Source organism: Hyperolius riggenbachi, chromosome 10 (assembly GCF_040937935.1).
Source record: "Hyperolius riggenbachi isolate aHypRig1 chromosome 10, aHypRig1.pri, whole genome shotgun sequence".
NCBI lineage: Eukaryota > Metazoa > Chordata > Amphibia > Anura > Hyperoliidae > Hyperolius > Hyperolius riggenbachi.
In genome coordinates, this window is record NC_090655.1 from 251,010,794 (window position 1) to 251,033,579 (window position 22,786).

The window sequence follows — 22,786 nt, forward strand, 5'->3', positions numbered from 1 at the left end:
TGTTGGCCACCTCAGGCATCAGGTGTAACTATTGCATTAGTCAAAAACCCAACTGGCACTCTTTGTCTTCAATTTCCTTTTAATATTGCAGTAAAATGATGCTGGTGATCGGCCACTGGCTTGTAATTAGTGGCTATAGCTTTCTCAATTTGCTGTGACTGTCTTTTTGGTTTTGAAGATTCTTCATTTTGTCGTCTCTTCATCTGCATATAGTGCTCACTGGCTGCTGGTCTGTATTCAGCTAGCTGTACCACAATACCTTCAAAAGCAGGTTTTTCTCTTGTTCTGGTTTCTGATTTGTCTTCAGACTGACCTGACAGGCCTTCTGTAAATACAGTTAGCGTCTGTCCTCCCACGCTCTGTAACTGAAAAGGATGTTCCCTGGGTGCAGAAACAAAGGTTTTGGCTGGTTTTCCTCCAATATTGTGAATGTTCTTCATTTAACGTAAATTACACCTCTGTCTTTCCTTGATTTTTGACAATCCTGAGCTTCCCCACTTCACCCCTTCCTGTGGCCTTCGCCCATTGCTGTGCCAAGTACTTCAGCAGCTACACCAGCCACACGCCTGTGTTCTGCTTGTTCTTGCAAACAGAACACAGGCGTGTGGCTGGTGAAGTACTTTTATGCACCTGCTTAATTTTGTTTAAACAATTATTGCGCACTTTCTGTAAATCCTATAAACTTAACTTCACTTCTCAAATATCACTGTGTGTGTCTTTCCTATATGATATATTTAACTGACATTTTTTATGGTAACAACCAAAGATTTATACAGGAAAATCATGACAATTGACAAGGTTGCCCAAACTCTGGCATCCCACTGTATGTATATAGAGTGGGGTATAGTACTGTATTAGCTAGGCCTATTTTTAACATTGAGTCTCAAGCAACCAGAAAGCATATTTATCCAGCATCAGCCAATCCCCGTCAGCACCAGATAACCGAGACTCTACTGTAGTTAGCAGCAGAAGTGTCTGAATCACACCAGAAACAAGCATGCAGCTAATCTGACAATAATGCCAGAAACATCTGATCTGCTGCATACTTGTTCAGGGGCTATGGCGAAAAGTATTAGAGGCAGAGGATCAGCAGGACAGCCCGGCAACTGGTATTGTTTAAAGGAAAATAAATGTGGCAGCCTCCATATCTCTCTCACTTCAGTTGTCCTTTAAATAGTCAAGAAACCATGAAAGACGGCTTGAGATAAGGTTTACTGCAGGAAAGCTCAAAGGGTCATTAGCTCTGCTCTGTTTCATAGTTTAAAATGCAGAGTGTAGTGTGTAAACTGCAAATATGACAGAATGATTCAATGTTATGGAAAAAAAGCTATAGAACTGAAAATAGAAAATGAGACTCTTTTCTTTGCTGCTAATGTTCTATTCATTATCCGTACTTCACATGCAGTTCATTATATCATAAGTTAATTTTTCACTTCCGGTTTGCTTTAATGACTGCTGAAAGCTACAGCCTGTTGGGTTTCCAGTTGGCTGCCACGTGTATTTTAGTGGCATTGGCTGCATGTTGTATCAGCCTGCGCTCCGGGTAGTTCTGGGGGGTTTATGGCCTAAGAGTAGGACTTTCAGGTCTTAGATGGAGGCCCTATGGAAGATCTCGGAAATCATATGAACAATTCTGTCCCACATTGGGGAGACCTGGGGGCAGTGCCACCAAACGTGTGCCAGATGACCTGTGGTCTGCAGTCCCTGAAGCATAGAGATGATCCCGAATGCCCCATGAGATAAAGTCTATGGGTAACTTATTAAGCATACAGTTAGAAGCTCTGTTGTATAATTTAGAGTGGGCTTTAGTCACTAGAATGTGTGAATTATTTGGCAAAATTATTATCTCAACACATTGCATAAACTTTGTATGGGATTCTCAGCAGCTCACTGACCATCCTTAATGATAATTGTTCCTCCTCTCAGCGTTCTCTAACAGGAAGTGATGATGTTTCTCTATTTGCAGCGCTGAGTCCCGGCATCAGGAACCTCTCACAGACTCCTCTCTCTGTATCCAGAGACTGTACAACGGATGATGATGGCATTGGACAAGAGACTCCTGCAGATATCCTGGTTACCCCAAATATCCCTCCATACTTAATTCACCTGTCTAACCTCAAGGGACCTCCTAACCAGCACAGCTCCACATGTGGGAAATGTTTTGTGTGGAAATCGGCTCTCGTCAGAAATGAGAGATCTCACACTGGTGAGAAGCCATATTCATGTACTGAGTGTGGGAAATGTTTTGGAAGAAATGTAATGCTTGCCATACATGAGAGATGTCATACTGGTGAGAAGCCCTATTCCTGTGCTGAGTGTGGGAAATGTTTTATGCATAAATCAGCTTTTATCAGACATGAGAGATCTCACACGGGTGAGAAGGCCTATTCATGTGCCGAGTGTGGGAAATGTTTTGGAAGTAAAGCTCATTTTACCAGCCATCAGATAGCTCACACTGGTGAGAAACCATATTCATGTTCTGAGTGTGGGAAATGTTTTGGTCATAAAGGAAACCTTGTCGTACATCAGCGATCTCACACTGGTGAGAAGCCCTATTCATGTGCTAAGTGTGGGAAATGTTTTAGGGATAAATCAAATCTTATCAGTCATGAGAGATCTCACACTGGTGAGAAGCCCTATTCATGTTCTGAGTGTGGGAAATGTTTTGGTCATAAAGGAAACCTTGTCGTACATGAGCGATCTCACACTGGTGAGAAGCCCTATTCATGTGCTGAGTGTGGGAAATGTTTTAGGGATAAATCAAATCTTATCAGTCATGAGAGATCTCACACGGGTGAGAAGCCTTCTTCATGTGCTAAAAGTGGGAAATGTTTTGTTTAGAAATCACTGCTTGTGAGACATTTGTGCTGAGTGTGGGAAATGTGTTGGCCGTAAGTGTTCTATTCCAACATTTCTTTTATTTCTTGCTAAGCGCACAGGGCAGCATTTTTACACAGAATTCTGAGGCCTCTTATTTGCTGACAACAATTAAATGCAACCGCCACTCTCAGATCTGTATGCAAAAATCCATTTTATTGATAGAAAAAGGAACCATAACCATCACCCCATTAAAAACATGAATCCCCCTAAAAACAAGATGTGGGCATCAACACCAAGGAGTACTCCTGGTATCACGCACGCCTCAAACACACCACATACGCACACAGACTGGTCGGCCGACCAAATGATTGTAATAAGCGGTAAATTCTAAAGCAACTTCAAAGATGAACTAGCACAGTCTAAGTAATGGAGATTCCGTGGAGGAAAGTTTGAATTTACTGCGTGATACCAGGAGTACTCCTTGGTGTTAATGCCCACATCTTGTTTTTAGGGGGATTCATGTTTTTAGTGGGGTGATGGTTACGGTTCCTTTTTCTATCAATAAAATGGATTTTTGCATACAGATCTGAGAGTGGCGGTTGTATTTAATTGTTGTGAACTATTGTGGTATGTTCAACCAGCCTTCCCCCAGGATTGATGTTGGGGTGATCTCTGCTCCTTTAAAGGGCCTGTGCACCAGTTTTTGAATTTTTTTGCCTCTTATTTGCTGCTCAGTGCATTTGATTGTTAACGTTCCTGAGCTGCCATTCTAAAATAAACATGGGTACATGTACTAAGCTTAGTTAGAACTTGTCTTTAATTTTCATATTTTATCCATCACAAGGGTTAATAGACAAGGTGCTTTATCTATGACAATAAGTTAAGATCTACAGTTGCATGCAGCCACGGCTGTCCTAAAAAATAAATGCCCAAACACTTTTATCTGCCTGAACAAACACTCCTGATAATGAGAGTGCTTAAAAAAATAACTGTTTTTGTTGGTGTAAGAAACTATATGTTGGTTGCTATGGGCAACAACACAACACCTTTGTTTGGCACCAGCAACTCCTTAGAGCTTCAACTCACAGGAAGTGTGAGAACTCGACTCTCATCACAGCAACAGCATAGGAGATAAAAGTCTTAGGTGTCCTCAGAATTTGGGAGTTTATTCAGTCAACAGATACAACACTACAGATCGTTACATCTTTAGCCAAGCAGATTGTTCTGTAGTAAGTGTTTTGCGTTGCAGCTTCTTGATTCCCTTGCATGGAATCAGGTGTCCTCTTATGTCTATTCTACGTTCCATCTACACTACGTATATACAGCATACAGTTATATAAAATGACAAAACATAAATAAGAGTAAAAGGTTGAGAGCCAGCAGAGAGAAGAAGTGCCTCTTCGTAGGCCCGTCAGTGGTTTTAATACCAACCAGGAAAGAGTTAACTATGACATCATCTGTGCCATCCCCCCGAACCTACAATTGGCTCAGACCCCTTGAGATGTCATGACACACACCTACTTAATTAATATTCCGAGTGCTTTCTAACCCAGTTACAAGGAATGCCATGTTTAGTAAATATTGGCTATGTTTAGCTTTCTGTCGACTAACGGTCTGGGGCAGCTCAGACCTATGGCCTTCCACCAGGGACATATTCCTGATAACTGACTGCATCATCTCTTCTGCGAGAAACCCGTCTTAAAGGTATATTCTGCGAACCAAGCCTTTTTCCTAACATCAGTTCAGGCAACTGAGGTCTACATATAATACTTAAATTATAACAGTTGGGAGCCAAATAAACCACATTTTACATAACACTCGAAATTGTGCACATCAGAAATGTCGGTATTTACAGCTATTAATTATGGATGGTCGCTGGATTCCACGGAATGCTGGATTCCGCGGAATTAAGAATTCTGCGCATCCGGTCGGAATTTGGTGATTCCGCTCCGTAGCGACGGAACAGTATTGCTATATCACTATGGTGGAATTTCCGCGGAAAAATGTGGAATTCCGCAGAATTTTACAGAATACAATTTTTTTTCCCCCCACCAAACTGATTTCTGCCTAATAATAAGAATTTCTGCTTGACAGACTTCCTTATTTACTCCCTGCCTCCTCCAGAGTAGGAGGAGGGTCTTGTCTTCTAGGGAATTGTAGGATTTCAAAAGCCAGCTTACATACATTGGCCGGGAATCGAACCCAGGCCTACCGCTTGGTAGGCCGCTATCCTAACCATTATACCACCAACACAACACACTACAATGCTACATGCTGAAGCCAGCCTAGCATGTACCGTTGTGATATATCTAAGAGAAAAATGAGCTTGCTTAGCGATTTGTAGGATGTCAAAAGCCAACTCGCATACATTGGCCAGGAATCAAACCCAGGCCTACCACTTGGTAGGCCGCTATCCTAACCATTATACCACCAACACAACACACTACAATGCTACATACTGAAGCCAGCCTAGTATGTACCATTGTGATATATCCAAGAGAAAAATTTGCTTGCTTGGGAATTTGTAGGATGTTAAAAGCCAACTCACATACGTTGGCCAGGAACCGAACCCAGGCTTACCACTTGGTAGGCAGCTGTCCACACCATTATACCACCAACACTACATGCTGAAACTTCTTGGAGCAGACTTACTTCCTCCCTCCAAAAGACACACATACATCCCCATAAAATCATTTAACAGCAACTGCGTGCACAGTCTTTGTGGTACACAGTCTCTGTGGCACAATTGGTTAGCGCGTTTGGCTGTTAACTGAAAGGTTGGTGGTTCTAGCCCACCCAGGCATGGCCTTGCCTTTTGTGTTCAACAGTTGTCTGAAGAGAACCCCAGATAGCCATGTAGATTCATATCTCTCTCTCTCTCTCTCTAGTAGGGATGGTCACCGCTTTCCGTGGAATTGTATTTTCCGCAATTATGGGCGGAAATTGGTCATTCCGTTCCATTTGGTCAGAATGGAATTGCTTTTTCAATCCGGCGGAATTCCGAAATTGCCTGTGAAATTCTGCCGGTATCCGTTGATGGTTTTAAGCTGAAAATTCAGTTCAATGGCATCAAGTCCTAGAGAGAGAGAGAGAGAGAGAGCTCATTTTTCTCTTGGGTATATAACAATGGTACATGCTAGGCTGGCTTCAGCATGTAGCATTGTAGTGTGTTGTGTTGGTGGTATAATGGTTATGATAGCAGCCTACCAAGCGGTAGGCCTGGGTTCGATTCCTGGCCAATGTATGTGAGTTGGCTTTTGTCATCCTACAAATTTCTAAGAAAGCTCATTTTTCTCTTGGATATATCACAATGGTACATGCTAGGCTGGCTTCAGCATGTAGCATTGTAGTGTGTTGTGTTGGTGGTATAATGGTTAGGATAGCGGCCTACCAAGCAGTGGGCCTGGGTTCGATTCCTGGCCAATGTATGTGAGTTGGCTTTTGTCATCCTACAAATCCCTAAGCAAGCTCATTTTTCTCTTGGATATATCATAATGGTACATGCTAGGCTGGCTTCAGCATGTAGTGTTGGTGGTGGCATAGTGGTGAGGAGAGCTGCCTACCAACAACTAGACCTGGGTTTGATTCCCAGCCAATGTATGTAAGCTGGCTTTTGAAATCCTACAATTTCCTGGAAGACAAGACCCTCCTCCAGAAAAATGAGCTTACTTAGGGATTTGTAGGATGTAGTCCAGAGGAGGAGGAGGAAGAGAAAAAGGACTAAGGAAACAGTCAATAGATTCTATGGGCTACCATTCAGCATAAAGAAGGTTCCATTTGCGATTAGTTTAATTTTTCCGCCGGAATCCGGAATTCTGCGGAATTTCGCAAAAATCCGGCGGAATTTTCATAACGACGGAATTAAGCGCTGGCGGAATCCGTGAATTCCGGCGGAACGGAATTTGCTCTTTCCGATCATCCCTACTATTAATGTGAAAATAAGAATGTGAAACTCCAGGAAAGTTCTTTATACTGTTGTTATTTACCTTCTGTGAGCTGCAAATGTGGGAATATTAGAAGCTTCCATTCATCCAGACTGTACTGAGGAGAGAAGATTTCCCTCTCTGTCTCTCTGTGTCTTTGTTTTATATCCAGAAAACATTAGGAGATTTGAGCTGAATGCACAAAGTCCAGTATAATAAGAAGATAGGGATTCTGATGCATCTCTAAGTATCTCTCCTTTGGCTAAAGCTGTTAATAAAGTTATTCCTCTGGATAATTTGCTAATTAATGGGCTGTCTAAACAAATGTGACAGAATGTGGGATAGATTTAAGTATATATACAGTGGTGTGAAAAACTATTTGCCCCCTTCCTGATTTCTTATTATTTTGCATGTTTGTCACACTTAAATGTTTCTGCTCATCAAAAACCGTTAATTATTAGTCAAAGATAACATAATTGAACACAAAATGCAGTTTTAAATGATGGTTTTTATTATTTAGTGAGAAAAAAAACCTCCAAACCTACATGGCCCTGTGTGAAAAAGTGATTGCCCCCCTTGTTAAAAAATAACTTAACTGTGGTTTATCACACCTGAGTTCAATTTCTGTAGTCACCCGCAGGCCAGATTACTGCCACACCTGTTTCAATCAAGAAATCACTTAAATAGGAGCTATCTGACACAGAGAACTAGAGCAAAAGCACCTCAAAAGTTAGACATCATGCCAAGATCCAAAGAAATTCAGGAACAAATGAGAACAAAAGTACTGTAATTGAGATCTATCAGTCTGGTAAAGGTTATAAAGCCATTTCTAAAGCTTTGGGACTCCAGCGAACCACAGTGAGAGCTATTATCCACAAATGGCAAAAACGCGGAACAGTGATGAACCTTCCCAGGAGTGGCCGGCCGACCAAAATTACCCCAAGAGCGCAGAGAAAACTCATCCGAGAGGCCACAAAAGACCCAAGGACAACATCTAAAGAACTGCAGGCCTCACATGCCTCAATTAAGGTCAGTGTTCACGACTCCACCCTAAGAAAGAGACTGGGCAAAAACGGTCTGCATGGCAGATATCCAAGGCGCAAACCACTTTTAACCTCCCTAGCGGTATGGACAGAAATGTCCGTTCAAAAAAACATGCTGTGAACAGTATAAACATGCATACACATCAATACTCTCCTGCACTGTATACTAGACCCTTGCTTGACACATTTTGGCAAGTTACAGGGAAAAAAAAGTTTTAAAAATAAATTTTATCACTGTTTGCACAGAAATCCTGGGGAAATTGAACGCTGGGAAGGTTAAGCAAAAAGAACATTAAGGCTCGTCTCAATTTTGCTAAAAAAAATCTCAATGATTGGCAAGACTTTTGGGAAAATACCTTGTGGACCGACGAGACAAAAGTTGAACTTTTTGGAAGGTGCGAGTCCCGTTACATCTGGCATAGAAGTAACACAGCATTTCAGCAAAAGAACATCATACCAACAGTAAAATATGGTAGTGGTAGTGTGATGGTCTGGGGTTGTTTTGCTGCTTCAGGAGCTGGAAGGCATGCTGTGATAGATGGAACCATGAATTCTACTGTCTACCAAAAAATCCTGAAGGAGAATGTTTGGCCATCTGTTCGTCAACTCAAGCTGAAGCGATCTTGGGTGCTGCAGCAGGACAATGACCCAAAACACACCAGCAAATCCACCTCTGAATGGCTGAAGAAAAACAAAATGAAGACTTTGGAGTGGCCTAGTCAAAGTCCTGACCTGAATCCTATTAAGATGTTGTGGCATGACCTTAAAAAGGTGGTTCATGCTAGAAAACCCTCAAATAAAGCTGAATTACAACAATTCTGCAAAGATGAGTGGGCCAAAAATCCTCCAGAGCGCTGTAAAAGACTCGTTGCAAGTTATCGCAAACGCTTGATTGCAGTTATTGCTGCTAAGGGTGGCCCAACCAGTTATTAGGTTCAGGGGGCAATTTCTTTTTCACACAGGGCCATGTAGGTTTTGAGTTATTTTTCTCACTAAATAATAAAAACCATCATTTAAAACTGCATTTTGTGTTCAATTATGTTATCTTTGACTAATAGTTAACGGTTTTTGATGAGCAGAAACATTTAAGTGTGACAAACATGCAAAAGAATAAGAAATCAGGAAGGGGGCAAATAGTTTTTCACACCACTGTATATATAAATATATATATGAGTATGTACTGTACATAGTGTGTGTGATGGAGAGACTGGTTGATTGTACTATATATTGTTACCACAGTGTGAAATATTTTGTTCCTCTGCAAGTAATGTAATATGTACTTGTAACAGCAGAACTATGAGTATCACAATCAAGACTGAACATGGATTGTTGATTGTAATCCAATCTGAGATTGATTGTGTAGGACACTTAGAGGTTTTATGCCAGGGAGAAAGCTTTATTCTAAATGACAGTTGTTTTTCTTCCTCTTCTCTGATATCTGCGCTTTACATACCAAAGGGCAGGTGCTGGAAGTCTCTGGTAAAGTTCACACCTGGCTTAGCATGTAAGTGTAGAACAAAAGGCAAAGCAGAAAGAGGAAGATTCCAGACACAGGGGGACAACTTCTTGTCTCAAACGCCATAGGAGGTGCTGAGCTGTGCTCACTGGATCTAAAATGAAGCAATTTCATAATTGCTCTCTTTCAAGCTAAACCATATCTCCAGTCCCAATAAAAAAATATATGACTGAATTCCTAGCACTGAGCACGTCATGTGGGCATCTTGCAGGACTGTGTGAAATACAGACAAATCCTGGTTATAAAATATTAGGTTAATATTTCATGCTAGGAAAATGTAATTTGGGACTATTAGACAAAGAACTTTCGCTTGGACTTCCACAACTAAAGGACTCAGACATCTCCAGTTTCTTAAGTATTCATTTCTTCATTTACCTTTTTATTTCAATACTGTTTGCTACTGATTTTCATATCTGTTATTCATAACAAATATTCTTTAGATATAAATTTTGTTGTATTTGTTAAATAAACTACAAAAAGTAATTTACTTGGCTGTTTACCTGGTTTGAGTACTGCAGAATGATCCTTGCTTTCTGAAGAGACACTACCCAGAAAATCCGAAGACATAACAATAAAAGTTGCTTAGGTGATACCTTTAATGACTAACTGGATCCAGTTCTGAAACATGCCTGAAGAAGAAACTTAAAGTTTCGAAAGCTTGCAAAGAAATCTTGTACAGTTAGTTTTGTGCATAGCAAGTTATTGGTGATTTCACATGTTTCCTGGCCTGTTTGCCCAACTTTAGCTACTTTGTCACATCAGTTGCATCCACGGGATTGGATGGTCTGTGGGCTGAAGCAGATTGGAGGCACTAAGTGGTCCGGCCAGTAGGGGGCGTGTTATAGTACTATTAAGTGCATCAGTAAAATTTACGGTAATAAAAGAAATGCATTTTTATAATCATGCCATTGTAAGCTCAGTGTTTCTAGCTGGAGCACTCTGTAACATTGCAAGTCTGTAGTCTGCCACTAGTGATGGTCAATGACGTGCAATTCATTCTCTGTTGATGTAAAATACAGTAAAGTTTTTAGGTAAATTTATGCAGCTTAAAAAATGGACCAATCAAATAAAGCGGGATATGATTGGTCCATTTTCAAACCGCATACATTTGCATAATCCTGCAGCAGCTTAGACAGACACAGGCTTGTTCCCATCCCAACAGGGCGACTTCCCTTCACCTCCATCCATCCCACAAGGTTCTGCCACAGAATACCAGATGCCGTTGCCGACCTTCACACTCCCCGGACTGCAGAGCTGAGTCACAGGAGCCAAAAGCAGCAGGGATACCCTTCAGTATGGCCACACTGTGATGGGCGACACTGCAGGGGGATGGCGTGCTGCCCTTCTGTAGGTATAGAGTGCATACATACCGAGACAGGAAAAACGTGCGCCTGACATTTGGGCGCTGCCATAGGCTGTAATTTGAATTACAGTTATAGCGACGCTCAGAAGGAAATTTGGGTGCTGGCAAAAGACAGAGCCCAATTTACGAAACAAAAAAAAAAAAGTCAATTCAGCTTCCGGCAATAGCTGGTGACCGAAATGCATCTTACCCCTGAGTCCATGGCGGCCCAGAGGGGCAATACAGTATAATCTTGTTATAGTAAACTCCAAGGGACCAGGAAAAGTGGTTTTCTATATCAGAAGTTTGCTATATCAGAAATTGTCCTAGAAATGGCCCAGCATGCCCTGGTACATTATCTGCTGCAAAGGACCAATGCTGTCCTCTCAGTGGAGGTACAGTACAAGCACTTGTCCTAGAAAAGCCCAGCATGCCCTGGTACATTCTCTGCTGCAAAGGACCAACTCTCTTTTACCATTGGAGGTGTAGAGTACAAGCATTTGCACATTTGGTACTTAACAAGATTAAGTATACCTTAGGGCTGCATAGCCAGGCTGAACAAATCGCTGGTACAGTATCCAGGGCTCTTTAAAAATTGCAGCTGCCACTGAATAGAGGCAGCCACTTGCTTACTGTGAGTGGCTCTGATACTGCCATGGGTGGGACTTCCAGCATGTGTCCTGCAAAACTTCCTGCTCACACCTGAGTCAGTCATGAAGCCTCTCAACAAAATGCAGCCAATCATAATTAGCCACTTGCATCTGTAATGCGAGTGGCTCCGATACCTCTGTGGGCGGGACTTAGCACTCTCCTTTTCGAGTTTTGCAGCGAGTTGTCCGGCTCTGATCTGCGCTACAAGTGAAAGTAGCCTGTACTGCGCTCCACACGCTACCAGCAGCTTCATCGCTAATAAGGGAATAGATACCCAGGAGTGTGTACAATCCCCTGGGAGGAATGTGACAATACTGAGTTTAGGCGTGATAAGGGGTTTTTCACCGGGGTGCTTATGTGTTTCACAATGACATGTGATGCATGCCCCGCCCACTGACATGTGACGCATGCACCGCCCACTGACATGTGACACATGCACCGCCCACTGACATATGACACATGCACCACCCACTGTTTACTATAGCCAGAGTCACATAGGGGCCAAAAACCATGTTTACTATAAAAGAAGTTTTATTATATCTAGGTATACTAAACCAGGCGTTGCTCCCATAGACTTATAATGGAGATTGGCGGAGACCTGGAGAGGTACTTTACTATACCAGAATGTTTACTACAGTATATCAGAGTTTATAATAATGAGATTATACTGTAGTAATTAAAGTGAACCTCCGGACTAAAAATCGACTCAGCAGCACTGAAAAGGCCTAGTGTTTCTTTAACAGTTTCACAGCATCAGAACTTTGTTTCTCTTATCCAAGCCTCATTTTTAGCTGTACAGAAGAAAACTGCCCGGGCTTTTTTCCCCTGATGCTGTGCAAAGCATGATGGGATTTCTGATGTTGTTGCTCTCGTTCTGCTGTTTTGGTGCAAATTTTTTTTTTTACATTTTGAATTTGACATTTGAAGCCTAGCGTGTGCAGCTGGGAGGGGTTATCAGGACACAGGACAGTTGGAACTGTGTCTCCTGCTCCTTGTCACCTCTTTTCAACCAAAAAGATGGCTGCCCCCATGACAAAGATGGCAGCCCCCATGAATCACAAACATTTGCCTGTTCTTTTAAAACAGGGTGGGTCAAAAATTATATTACCTATCTATTCTAATTAACATAACTAATGTAACTTAATGACAGTATGTTTGTTTAGGCTGAAGTTCCCCTTTAACGCCACTGGGAGATTCGCAATAGCACAGTGAGCCAGTTTTTGGCTCCACCCTGCTCCCAAATTTCCTGGTGCCCTTTTTTTATGTATGTGCACACATACTGCTAAAAGTCCTCTGTATGATCTGATATGACCCAGGCTATCCTCCAGCTGCAGTCACACATGTCAGCAGCCTTCCCCATCATCAGGCTGCCCTCACACTGAAGATGCAGCAACTGTAGTAATAGCACCTTTACATCACACATACATCACAACCCCCTCAATATGATCAGATAGGATCTTGGATATAAAGCCCTACAGTGTGGAGTTCCACCACCCCAAAGCTCTACATGCAAAAATAGGCATCAACGGGTCATTTATAAAGCAGAATATCAGTAATGTTACCTGCAGATAGGACCATAAATATCTGGACGGAGACAACTTTTTTTTATAATTTTGTTTCTGTACAGAACCACAATGCATTTTAAATGAAACCACTCAGATGCAGTTGCAGACTTTCAGCTATTAACACAACACCTTCATTTCAGGGGCTCAAAAGCAACTGGACAAATGTAATAACTGGAAGTAAAAGGTTCATATATAATGCTTGGTTGAAAACTTATTGCTGGCAATGACAGCCTGAAGTATAGAACTCCTGGACATCACCAGATGCTGGGTTTCCTCCTTCTTAATGCTCTGCCAGGCCTTAACTGCAGCAGCTTTCAGTTGCAATTTATTTGTGGGCCTTTCTGTCTGAAGTTTAGCCTTTAACAAGTGAAATTCATGTTTACCCACCTTACGACCATCTAATGCCGATGGGCATTCTCAAGGTGGGTCCCCCAGGACCGCCTAACGCCGTTTGGCATCACGTCCTGGGGGAGTGTTTGGCAGGGGATTACGGGTGCACATCCCCACTTGAGTGACGGACCTCAGCTCTGCCAACAGTCTGCCAGCTGCAATCGCCACTAGCAGACTGAATAGAAAAGAAACGGCCATTTCTTTTCCTTGTACAGCGCTGCGATCTAATGCAGTGGTGTACTGGGGACAGCCGTGACACTCAGCTGTCCCCTGGAGAGGCTCCAAACGTGATCCCCTCTCATTGGCTAATGCCTATAAAAGAGGATCGCTGGGATTGGCTGTCGGAGGGGGGGCAGTAAATTAAAAAGTAGATTTAATTTATTAAAAATAAAACAAATTTATTTCAAAAATGAAGCCTGCTGCAGCGATCAGAGCCCACCAACAGAAAGCTTTGTTGGTGGGCAAAAAGGGCTGGAGGAAATCATTTGTGTGCCAAGTTGTATGGCTTTGCAGCAAGCTCTTTAAGTTGCAGAGCACTGAATTGTAAAAAATAGCCTGGTCCCTGGGAAGGGGGTTTAACCACCTTAGCGGTATGGACGAGCTCAGCTCGTCCATTACCGCCAGAGGGTGCCGCTCAGGCCCTGCTGGGCCGATATTGATAAAATAAAAAGCAGCACACGCAGCCGGCACTTTGCCAGCCGCTTGTGCTGCCTGATTGCCGCCGCTCTGCGGCGATCCGCCGCGAGCAGCGGCGAAAGAGGGTCCCCCCAGCCGCCCGAGTCCTGCGCAGCCGGAACAAATAGTTCCGGCCAGCGCTAAGGGCTGGATCGGAGGCGGCTGACGTCAGGACGTCGGCTGACGTCCATGACGTCACTCCGCTCGTCGCCATGGCGACGAGAAAAGCCAAACAAGGAAGGCTGCTCATTGCAGCCTTCCTTGTTACTTATGCTTGCCGGAGGCGATCGGAAGAACGCCTCCGGAGCGCCCTCTAGTGGGCTTTCATGCAGCCAACTTTCAGTTGGCTGCATGAAATAGTTTTTTTTTAATAAAAAAAAAACCCTCCCGCAGCCACCCTGGCGATCTCAATAGAACGCCAGGGTGGTTAAGCCTATGGTTAAAGAGAATCTGTACTGTCCAATTTGTACAATAAAAAACATACCAATCCAGTCACTATGATCTCCTGGATCTCTCTTTGCCATTTCCACCCCTCGCCACGATCCTGGCTTTTAATTGCCAGTTTTAGGCAGTGTTTACAAACAAAAAACATGGCCGTTCACCAGGAAGTGAGGTGTGTGTGTGTTTAATATTGTCGCTCAGGCCCTGCTGGGCCGATATTGATAAAATAAAAAGCAGCACACGCAGCCGGCACTTTGCCAGCCGCTTGTGCTGCCTGATTGCCGCCGCTCTGCGGCGATCCGGCGCGAGCAGCGGCGAAAGAGGGTCCCCCCAGCCGCCCGAGTCCTGCGCAGCCGGAACAAATAGTTCCGGCCAGCGCTAAGGGCTGGATCGGAGGCGGCTGACGTCAGGACGTCGGCTGACGTCCATGATGTCACTCCGCTCGTCGCCATGGCGACGAGAAAAGCCAAACAAGGAAGGCTGCTCATTGCAGCCTTCCTTGTTACTTATGCTTGCCGGAGGCGATCGGAAGAACGCCTCCGGAGCGCCCTCTAGTGGGCTTTCATGCAGCCAACTTTCAGTTGGCTGCATGAAATAGTTTTTTTTTTATAAAAAAAAAACCCTCCCGCAGCCACCCTGGCGATCTCAATAGAACGCCAGGGTGGTTAAGCCTATGGTTAAAGAGAATCTGTACTGTCCAATTTGTACAATAAAAAACATACCAATCCAGTCACTATGATCTCCTGGATCTCTCTTTGCCATTTCCACCCCTCGCCACGATCCTGGCTTTTAATTGCCAGTTTTAGGCAGTGTTTACAAACAAAAAACATGGCCGTTCACCAGGAAGTGAGGTGTGTGTGTGTCTAATATTGTGTTACAGGATACTACAAGTTTTTATTACATAGTGAATTATCTGCACTCCAGTTTGGGATTCTCACAGTTTCCCTCCCCCTCAGCCTGGGGAGTACACAAAGCACACAGAGCCTGCAGAGGGCATGAGTAACTTGTATTCATTACAACAGATGTCACACTACCGAATAGAAGGTACTGGTAATAATTACTCAATTACACATTGCCCATAGGGCTCAACCAAAAGCACCAGAAATGGTCACTAATGGACCTGTCCTATGTACAAGGATATTTATTTTTCACAAAGGTACATGGGAGATTGACTCGAATGATGAGGAGCCAGCTTTTAATGTATATAGTCAGCGGTATATATAGCATATAATTGGGGATGAGGGTCTTTGCTGATCCCCCCCCCCCACTTGTCTGTGCATATAGTGGGGTGTAGCTATCTCGTCCCCAATATCACCACATAAGACCTTTATCACAATGCTGTTGCCTCAAAAAGTATATCACATAGTGCGGCTGTTATCTAAGTGCAAATTCCCTTGAAGTCAGGGTATTATTGTATTGCACATAGATCTATATAATAGATGGCCGCATGTGAGAAAAGACCCATTAGGGGTTACACGATGTGGATAAAGCCCCTTCACAGAAGGTAACTGGGGTACAGAATATATAGTGGGTGCATCAGTGATAATATGTACAGTGCTCTCAACAATCGTTTTACCCTAAAAAGGGCGTCGTCAGGAGAAAAATAGTGCACAAAATAATAAACACAGTAGCAGTTATCCCCACACCAAGTGACAGAGTTTCCCCCAGCAATAGCCCAAATCAGAGCTACTCGATCAGCTATCTGGCTTGATTTAAATAGCCATATGCGTGCAGGGGCGATGGTTGATACGTAGGGAGCATAGGGGTGGAAAAAGGAAGGGAACCATACGTATCAACCATCGCCCCTCCTTGAGAATAGACATTATTGACAATTCCCCCATTTACCACATCTTAACATCCACAGCGTTGCTAGATCACCATTGCAGCTGATGGCAAATTGACATTGGTCTAATATTGTTACTACATGCACGTAACTATAGTAATCGTATGTGTCACTGTCCCTCATTAAGTGGACTGTATATACACCCAGTATTAACATTACGGCGCATACGCATGGACGTATTTTGTCATCTAGCAGGCACAGATCATGCGCTATAACATTGGTGGCCAGGTTGCCATGACAGCGTCCTCACATCCTGGACGAGGAGTGCGGATTTGTTTACACAACACTCCCGTCCATTACGTTACCAGGGTTGTCAGGGACGCATAGCAACCTGAAGGATGTGACATCACAGGGTGTGACGTCAGCGGGGAGAACGAGGTTGAAAGTATGGCAGCCAGGCGGATTAGCTCCGCTTTCATATGCGCAGGATGGGGTAATACCGATGGATACATACGGTGACTGAGACTAGCTCATTACAGGTATCATGGATACACCATAAGTGAGAGGCAGACTTGGGAGGCGTGGCAGTGCACGCATATGGCTATTTAAATCAAGCCAGATAGCTGATCGAGTAGCTCTGATTTGGGCTATTGCTGGGGGAAACTCTGTCACTTGGTGTGGGGATAACTGCTACTGTGTTTATTATTTTGTGCACTATTTTTCTCCTGACAACGCCCTTTTTAGGGTGAAACGATTGTTGAGAGCACTGTATATATTATCACTGATGCACCCACTATATATTCTGTACCCCAGTTACCTTCTGTGAAGGGGCTTTATCCACATCGTGTGACCCCTATGGGGTCTTTTCTCACATGCGGCCATCTATTATATAGATCTATGTGCAATACAATAATACCCTGACTTCAAGGGAATTTGCACTTAGATAACAGCCGCACTATGTGATATACTTTTTGAGGCAACAGCATTGTGATAAAGGTCTTATGTGGTGATATTGGGGACGAGATAGCTACACCCCACTATATGCACAGACAAGTGGGGGGGGGATCAGCAAAGACCCTCATCCCCAATTATATGCTATATATACCGCTGACTATATACATTAAAAGCTGGCTCCTCATCATTCGAGTCAATCTCCCATGTACCTTTGTGAAAAATAAATATCCTTATACATAGGACAGGTCCATTAGTGACCATTTCTGGTGCTTTTGGTTGAGCCCTATGGGCAATGTGTAATTCATTACAACAGAGGCAGCCCTTTCCTCTCTGGGTCGACAAAGCTTGACAAAGAAAAGATTAGATATATTACAGAGACAGTGCAACTAGAAAAGGCTGCAGTAATCCAGACCACATTAGAATAGGTATAGGAACTTATAGGATAGAAGAAATAAGGCTGAAAATTTTGTTACAGAATCTCTTTAAACGGGTATTGTAAATGTTGTTATATAATGTTCCAGATTGTGCCAAAAGCGGCAAACATGCGCATCTAAAGTGGCGCAAATACTCACATAGTATTTGCGCCACTTTAGATGCGCTTGTTTGGTGCTTTTGTCACAATCTGGAACATTATATAACATTTACAATACCCGTTTGAACTGCGCTATTAGAGGTGGTGACACACTGTATACCATAGAGGGCGATCTACCATTGAAGCCTTGCGTTTCAGCGTGCGATTGGCGCTGTACACTATTAATTGGTGGACTTAACATCCATCACGCTTATATGCTGTTTTGAGGAATGTCTAAATTGACTTTTTTGCTGGGAACCTAATGGATGGCTATAATTCATGCTTGTCGGCTACACTAAGGAATCTTCATGCAATTGTGTTGCTTACGCTCGACATCCTTTCACTGCAAGTTTCTTATTGATGCATTTCTCTGAACTTTTTTATGGGTGCAATTATTTATATCACAAACTATTTATGTGCAGCTGCAACTAAAATGTATTATATTTATTCCTAATACTTAGACCAGACGGACTCTGGCTACATTGAGGAATTATTGATTAGATATACAGTATGGTGCTTATAGGAATATATCACAGGACTATTATATTGGCTAATGCCTTGGGCACATTATTATGCACAGATCCCCCCCCCCTTTGTATTCTATGAATATATTGATCATTGATCATATTGGTCGTACCCAGTTATCCTCTGTGAGTGGTTATAATCATTGAATTTGATTGATACTAATTGGATTACCTCCCTATGTGATGGCTGGGTGCTCCCAGTATGACCTTTCAGCCTGGACACAGATACCTATATTTTGTGGACTACACTTTATTTGTGTCTAGGTACCAATGTACATTATTCATAGTGAGTTACTGTACTTTGCTTTTCTATTTTCAGGTGTGTTCTGTCAACAACTATTGCACTGATATTATTGTGCCATTTTACTATTGGCACTAAATGTTAAAATTTAGGTGACAGTGTATGATTATGCAAATAAATTGTGCAGTTTTTGCACAGCATATACTGGTTTGGTTTCTCTCTCCCTCTTTTTAGCTGTATGTAGTTTACCAGTGCTGGACCTGCACTACACCCACCCTTATGAATGTTATTCTATCTATATATTTTTTTCTAAGTGCAGTAATGTTTGCCTGCTTCAGTACTGTGTGTCTCCTGCATCGCAGCCACACACTTTCTGCTGCCATTCGCTGGCTCCCGATCACATGACCAATGCGAATAGCAGCAGAGCGGCTGTGATCCATGGAGGCGACCAGCAGCACTGTAGCAAGCAAATACTACTCTGGTCCCTGCACTATTCTGCATACGTATTGGGGCAAGGTGTGTGTGTGCGCATGGCAGATTGGTTACAGCAGGCAGAAGTTTGGATTATAGGGGGTCCTATGATAATTTCGCAGTGGGGCCTCTAGTAACAGGAGAGACCGTGGCGTGTCCGTGTCCGCAGCATACAGGGGTTGATACAGGGAAGTACTGTGTTCCATTTATTGTATTGATATATAATTGCTTACATTATTATGCAGGCAGGGGCTGCATGTTTTTGCTTTTTAATTGTTTTTAACCACTTTTTTTTGCTATATACTGTATGTATGGAATAAGAATATAACAACATACTTTTGACATTCAATGGAGGCTGGTTAGTGTACTGGTTAAAGGGAACCCGAGGTGAGAGTGATATGGAGGCTGTCATATTTATTTCCTTTTAAACAATACTAGCTGCCTGGCTGTAATGCTGATCTATTTGGCTGCAGTAGTGAACTGAATTACACCAGAAACAAGCATGCAGCTAATCTTGTCAGTTCTAACTACAGTATATTGTTAGAAACCCCCCGCCTGCTGCATGATTGTTCAGGGTTTATGGTTGAAAGTATTGAGGCAGAGGACCAGCAGGGCAGCAAGGCAACTAGTATTGCTTAAAAGGAAATAAATATGGCAGCCTCCATATTATTCTCACCTCGGGTTCCCTTTAAAGGGAACCTAAACTGAGAAGGATGTGGATTTTTCCTTTTAAAATCATACTAGTTGCCTGACTCTGATCTGCTGATCCTGTGTCTCTAATACTTTCAGCCACAGCCCCTGAACAAGCATGCAGATCAGGTGCTGTTACTGAAGTCAGACTGGATTAGCTGCATGCTTGTTTCAGATCTGATTCAGCCACTACTGCAGTCAAAGTGATCAGCAGGGCTGTCAGACAACTGGTATTGTTAAAAAAGGAGACATCCATATCCCTCTCAGTTTAGGTTCCCTTTAAGGGCTCTGCCTCTGACACAGACGACCCTGGTTTGAATCTCAGCTTCCTTCTGTTCCTGGACCTATTTAGTATAGAGACCTTGGGCAAGACTCCCTACCACTGCTGCTGCCTATAGAGCAGGCCCTAGTGGCTACAGCTCTGGCGCTTTGAATCCGCCAAGAGAAAAGCATAATATAAATATTGTCTTGTCTGGACCTCATTTCCTGTTTTTCTTGGGGCAATGATGTGTACTGTTTGTTGAGGGGGTCTTAGCACACTGTCTTATAAATAGCTGGTGCAGATCTTTTTTTCTTTTTGTGCAAACACCTGGGTAACTTTGGCTGTATGTTTTAGGTCATTGTCCATCTGTAGCATGACACAATGATGCATTGACTGCATTTAGCTGGATTTGAGCAGACAGTATATCTGTGAACACCTCAGAACTCATTCGTCTGCTTCTGTCCTGCATGACATCATTAATAAATACTAGTGTCCAAGTACACACAATGAGATTTCCTGGCAGATTTAAAGAGATTCTGTAACAAAAAAAAGTCCCCTGGGGGGTACTCACCTCGGTAGGGGGAAGCCTCTGGACCCTATCGAGACTTCCTCCGTCCTCCTGTGTCCCAGGTGGTCTCGCTGCAGCCCACGGAACGCACAGCCGACAATTTGTCACGCTGTGCAATATTTACCTTTTCTGGCTCCAGTGGGGGCGCTGTTGCGGCTCTCCACACGGAGATAGGCGAAAATAGCCGATCTCCGTCGGGTCCGCTCTACTGCGCAGGCGCAAGAGACTTGCACCTGCCCAGTAGAGCGGCCCGATGGAGATCAGCTATTTTCGCCTATCTCTGTGCAGAGAGCGGATACTGCGCCTGCACTGGAGCTATGGAGGTAAATATTTACATCGCCGCCGCTCCTGGAGGATTTTTGCCGCCGCCATGGGACCGAGGAGGACGGGGGAAGCCTCCATAGGATCCGGAGGCTTCCCCCACCCGAGGTGAGTACCCCCAGGGGAAGTTTTTTCGTTCACATGTATATCCAGTCTTCTTATAGTATATCACTCATAGAAAAAAGAAAACAGAAAAAAACCATAGCGTGATACTGTTTCAAATAGTTGTTTTTTCCACAACACCCAGTGCTGCAACCTGTATTCTATGTGTATCCACCACACCTCTCAGGGTTATACAGGTCCTCACCATGTGCAGTGGCTGCCAACCCACAGACAGCAAAAACAGCACCGTATACACGCTCCCAGTGTCATGCAGATATCCACCAAAGCATACGTGGCCTCTCACCTTACTCTCTGCCGTCCAAATTATAAGACAGCAGCAGCGCTTAATACACTCAGATAGGATGTTCCCAGCAGTATCCTCAGCAGGTCAGATATCATAGGAGCAGATCCTTCATATCAGCCTATCAACTGAAGGACTCAACATAGCGTAAAACCATCCACATTTATTAAAACAGTAAAAAGTAGTGCACTCACATGTTCAAAGATAAAATCAAGCATGTATCAAACAGAGCTCCTCCACGCCAGCCTCCTTCGCCTGTAACTTCGCCCAGGGCGTGTATGTATATGTGCTATAATGTGCATTTATACATTACCTGTCCTGTGTTGCGGTCTCTATCCATCTTCTGCCTCTCAATTACACCGGTGTGCTATGCGCTGGCAGTGAGTATGAATGTGTGTGTGTATGTATGTAAAGTATATGTGCTGTAATGGGTATTTATACATTGCCTGTCCTGTGTCACGGTGTCTGTCCATCTTCCACCTCTCTTCAATTAGCTGCATACACGCTGCCATTACAGTCGACTTGGTGTGCAGCTGATGAAAGTGATGCTGGAATGGAGAGTGAAGTGAATCACCAAGCCTCGTTCCCTGCACCAAACTCTGCAAAGGGTGGAGGGTGCACTAGACACCAGGGTACAGTATACGGGAGGGAGGCTATTAGATACCAGGGAGTTGTATAGGGAAAGGGCCATTGGACACCAGGGAACTGTATATGGGAGGGGTGCACTAGACACCAGGGAACTGTATAGGGGAGGGAGGGAGGCCATTAGATACCAGGGAGTTGTATAGGGAAAGGGCCATTGGACACCAGGGAACTGTATAGGGGAGTCGGGACACTCTAGACACCAGGGAACTATATAGGGGAGGGAGGGGTCACTAGACATCAGGGATCTGTATAGGAGAGGAAGGAGTGCACAAGGCACCAGGGAACTGTATAGGGGAGGGAAGGGGTACTAGGCACCAGGGAACTGTAAAGGGGTCGGAGTGGTGCACTAGACACCAGGGAACTGTATAGGGGAGGGAAGGGTGCACTCGACACCAGGGAACTGTAAAGGGGAGGGAGGGGGCGCTAGACACCAGGGAATGGTACTAAGAAGAGAGAGGGGCCTCTAGACACCAGGGAGGAACACTGCTTATTGTTGTAAAATGCTGCTCAAATAATGTATATTTTTAGTTTGTGCTGCGTGATTGTTTTTTTTTTCTCTTTTTTCTTCCAAGCCAAGTTTTATTAAGGCAGATACACCAATAGTACAAAAATAACAGCAACAACTGCTGCAACATTGCTGCAAAATCAAATGAGATGAAAGCAATCACTTAGGCCTGTTTCCACTAGTGCAGAAACCGGGCCGAATTCAGAGAGTTTCCCCGCAGGCAAATCGCACGGGGAAACTCTCCCATAGGAATCCATGGCGCCGATAAGGTAAGGTAAGCGATTCGGCCGACACTGCCATCAGATTCCGTGTGGGAAGCTGCGAATCCCATAGCCGTGCATGGCACGGCTCATGGAATTCGTCAGCGTTCCCGCACAGCAGGCAGTGCCACCGCGCGTCTCACAGCTACACGCGGTGGCTAGTGGAAATGGGCACTAAATCCATCTCAAAAAGGAAGAGAAGGGGGAAAGAGTGAAGAGGTC

General features: G+C 43.8%; 2 protein-coding genes across 3 annotated transcripts in view; both read left to right on the forward strand.

Moving 5' to 3' along the window:
- The window catches only part of LOC137535270 (zinc finger protein 892-like), a 46,285-nt gene extending 43,277 nt beyond the window's left edge, over positions 1-3,008 (forward strand). For both annotated transcript variants that reach the window (XM_068257089.1, XM_068257090.1), the window contains one exon: positions 1,967-3,008. In XM_068257089.1, coding sequence (XP_068113190.1) covers positions 1,967-2,841 — 875 coding nt within the window. In that variant the 3' untranslated portion in view covers positions 2,842-3,008. The remainder of the gene's footprint in view (positions 1-1,966) is intronic.
- LOC137537096 (zinc finger protein 208-like) overlaps positions 1-22,786 on the forward strand; it is a 220,123-nt gene that overhangs the window by 95,834 nt on the left and 101,503 nt on the right. The window lies entirely within an intron of this gene.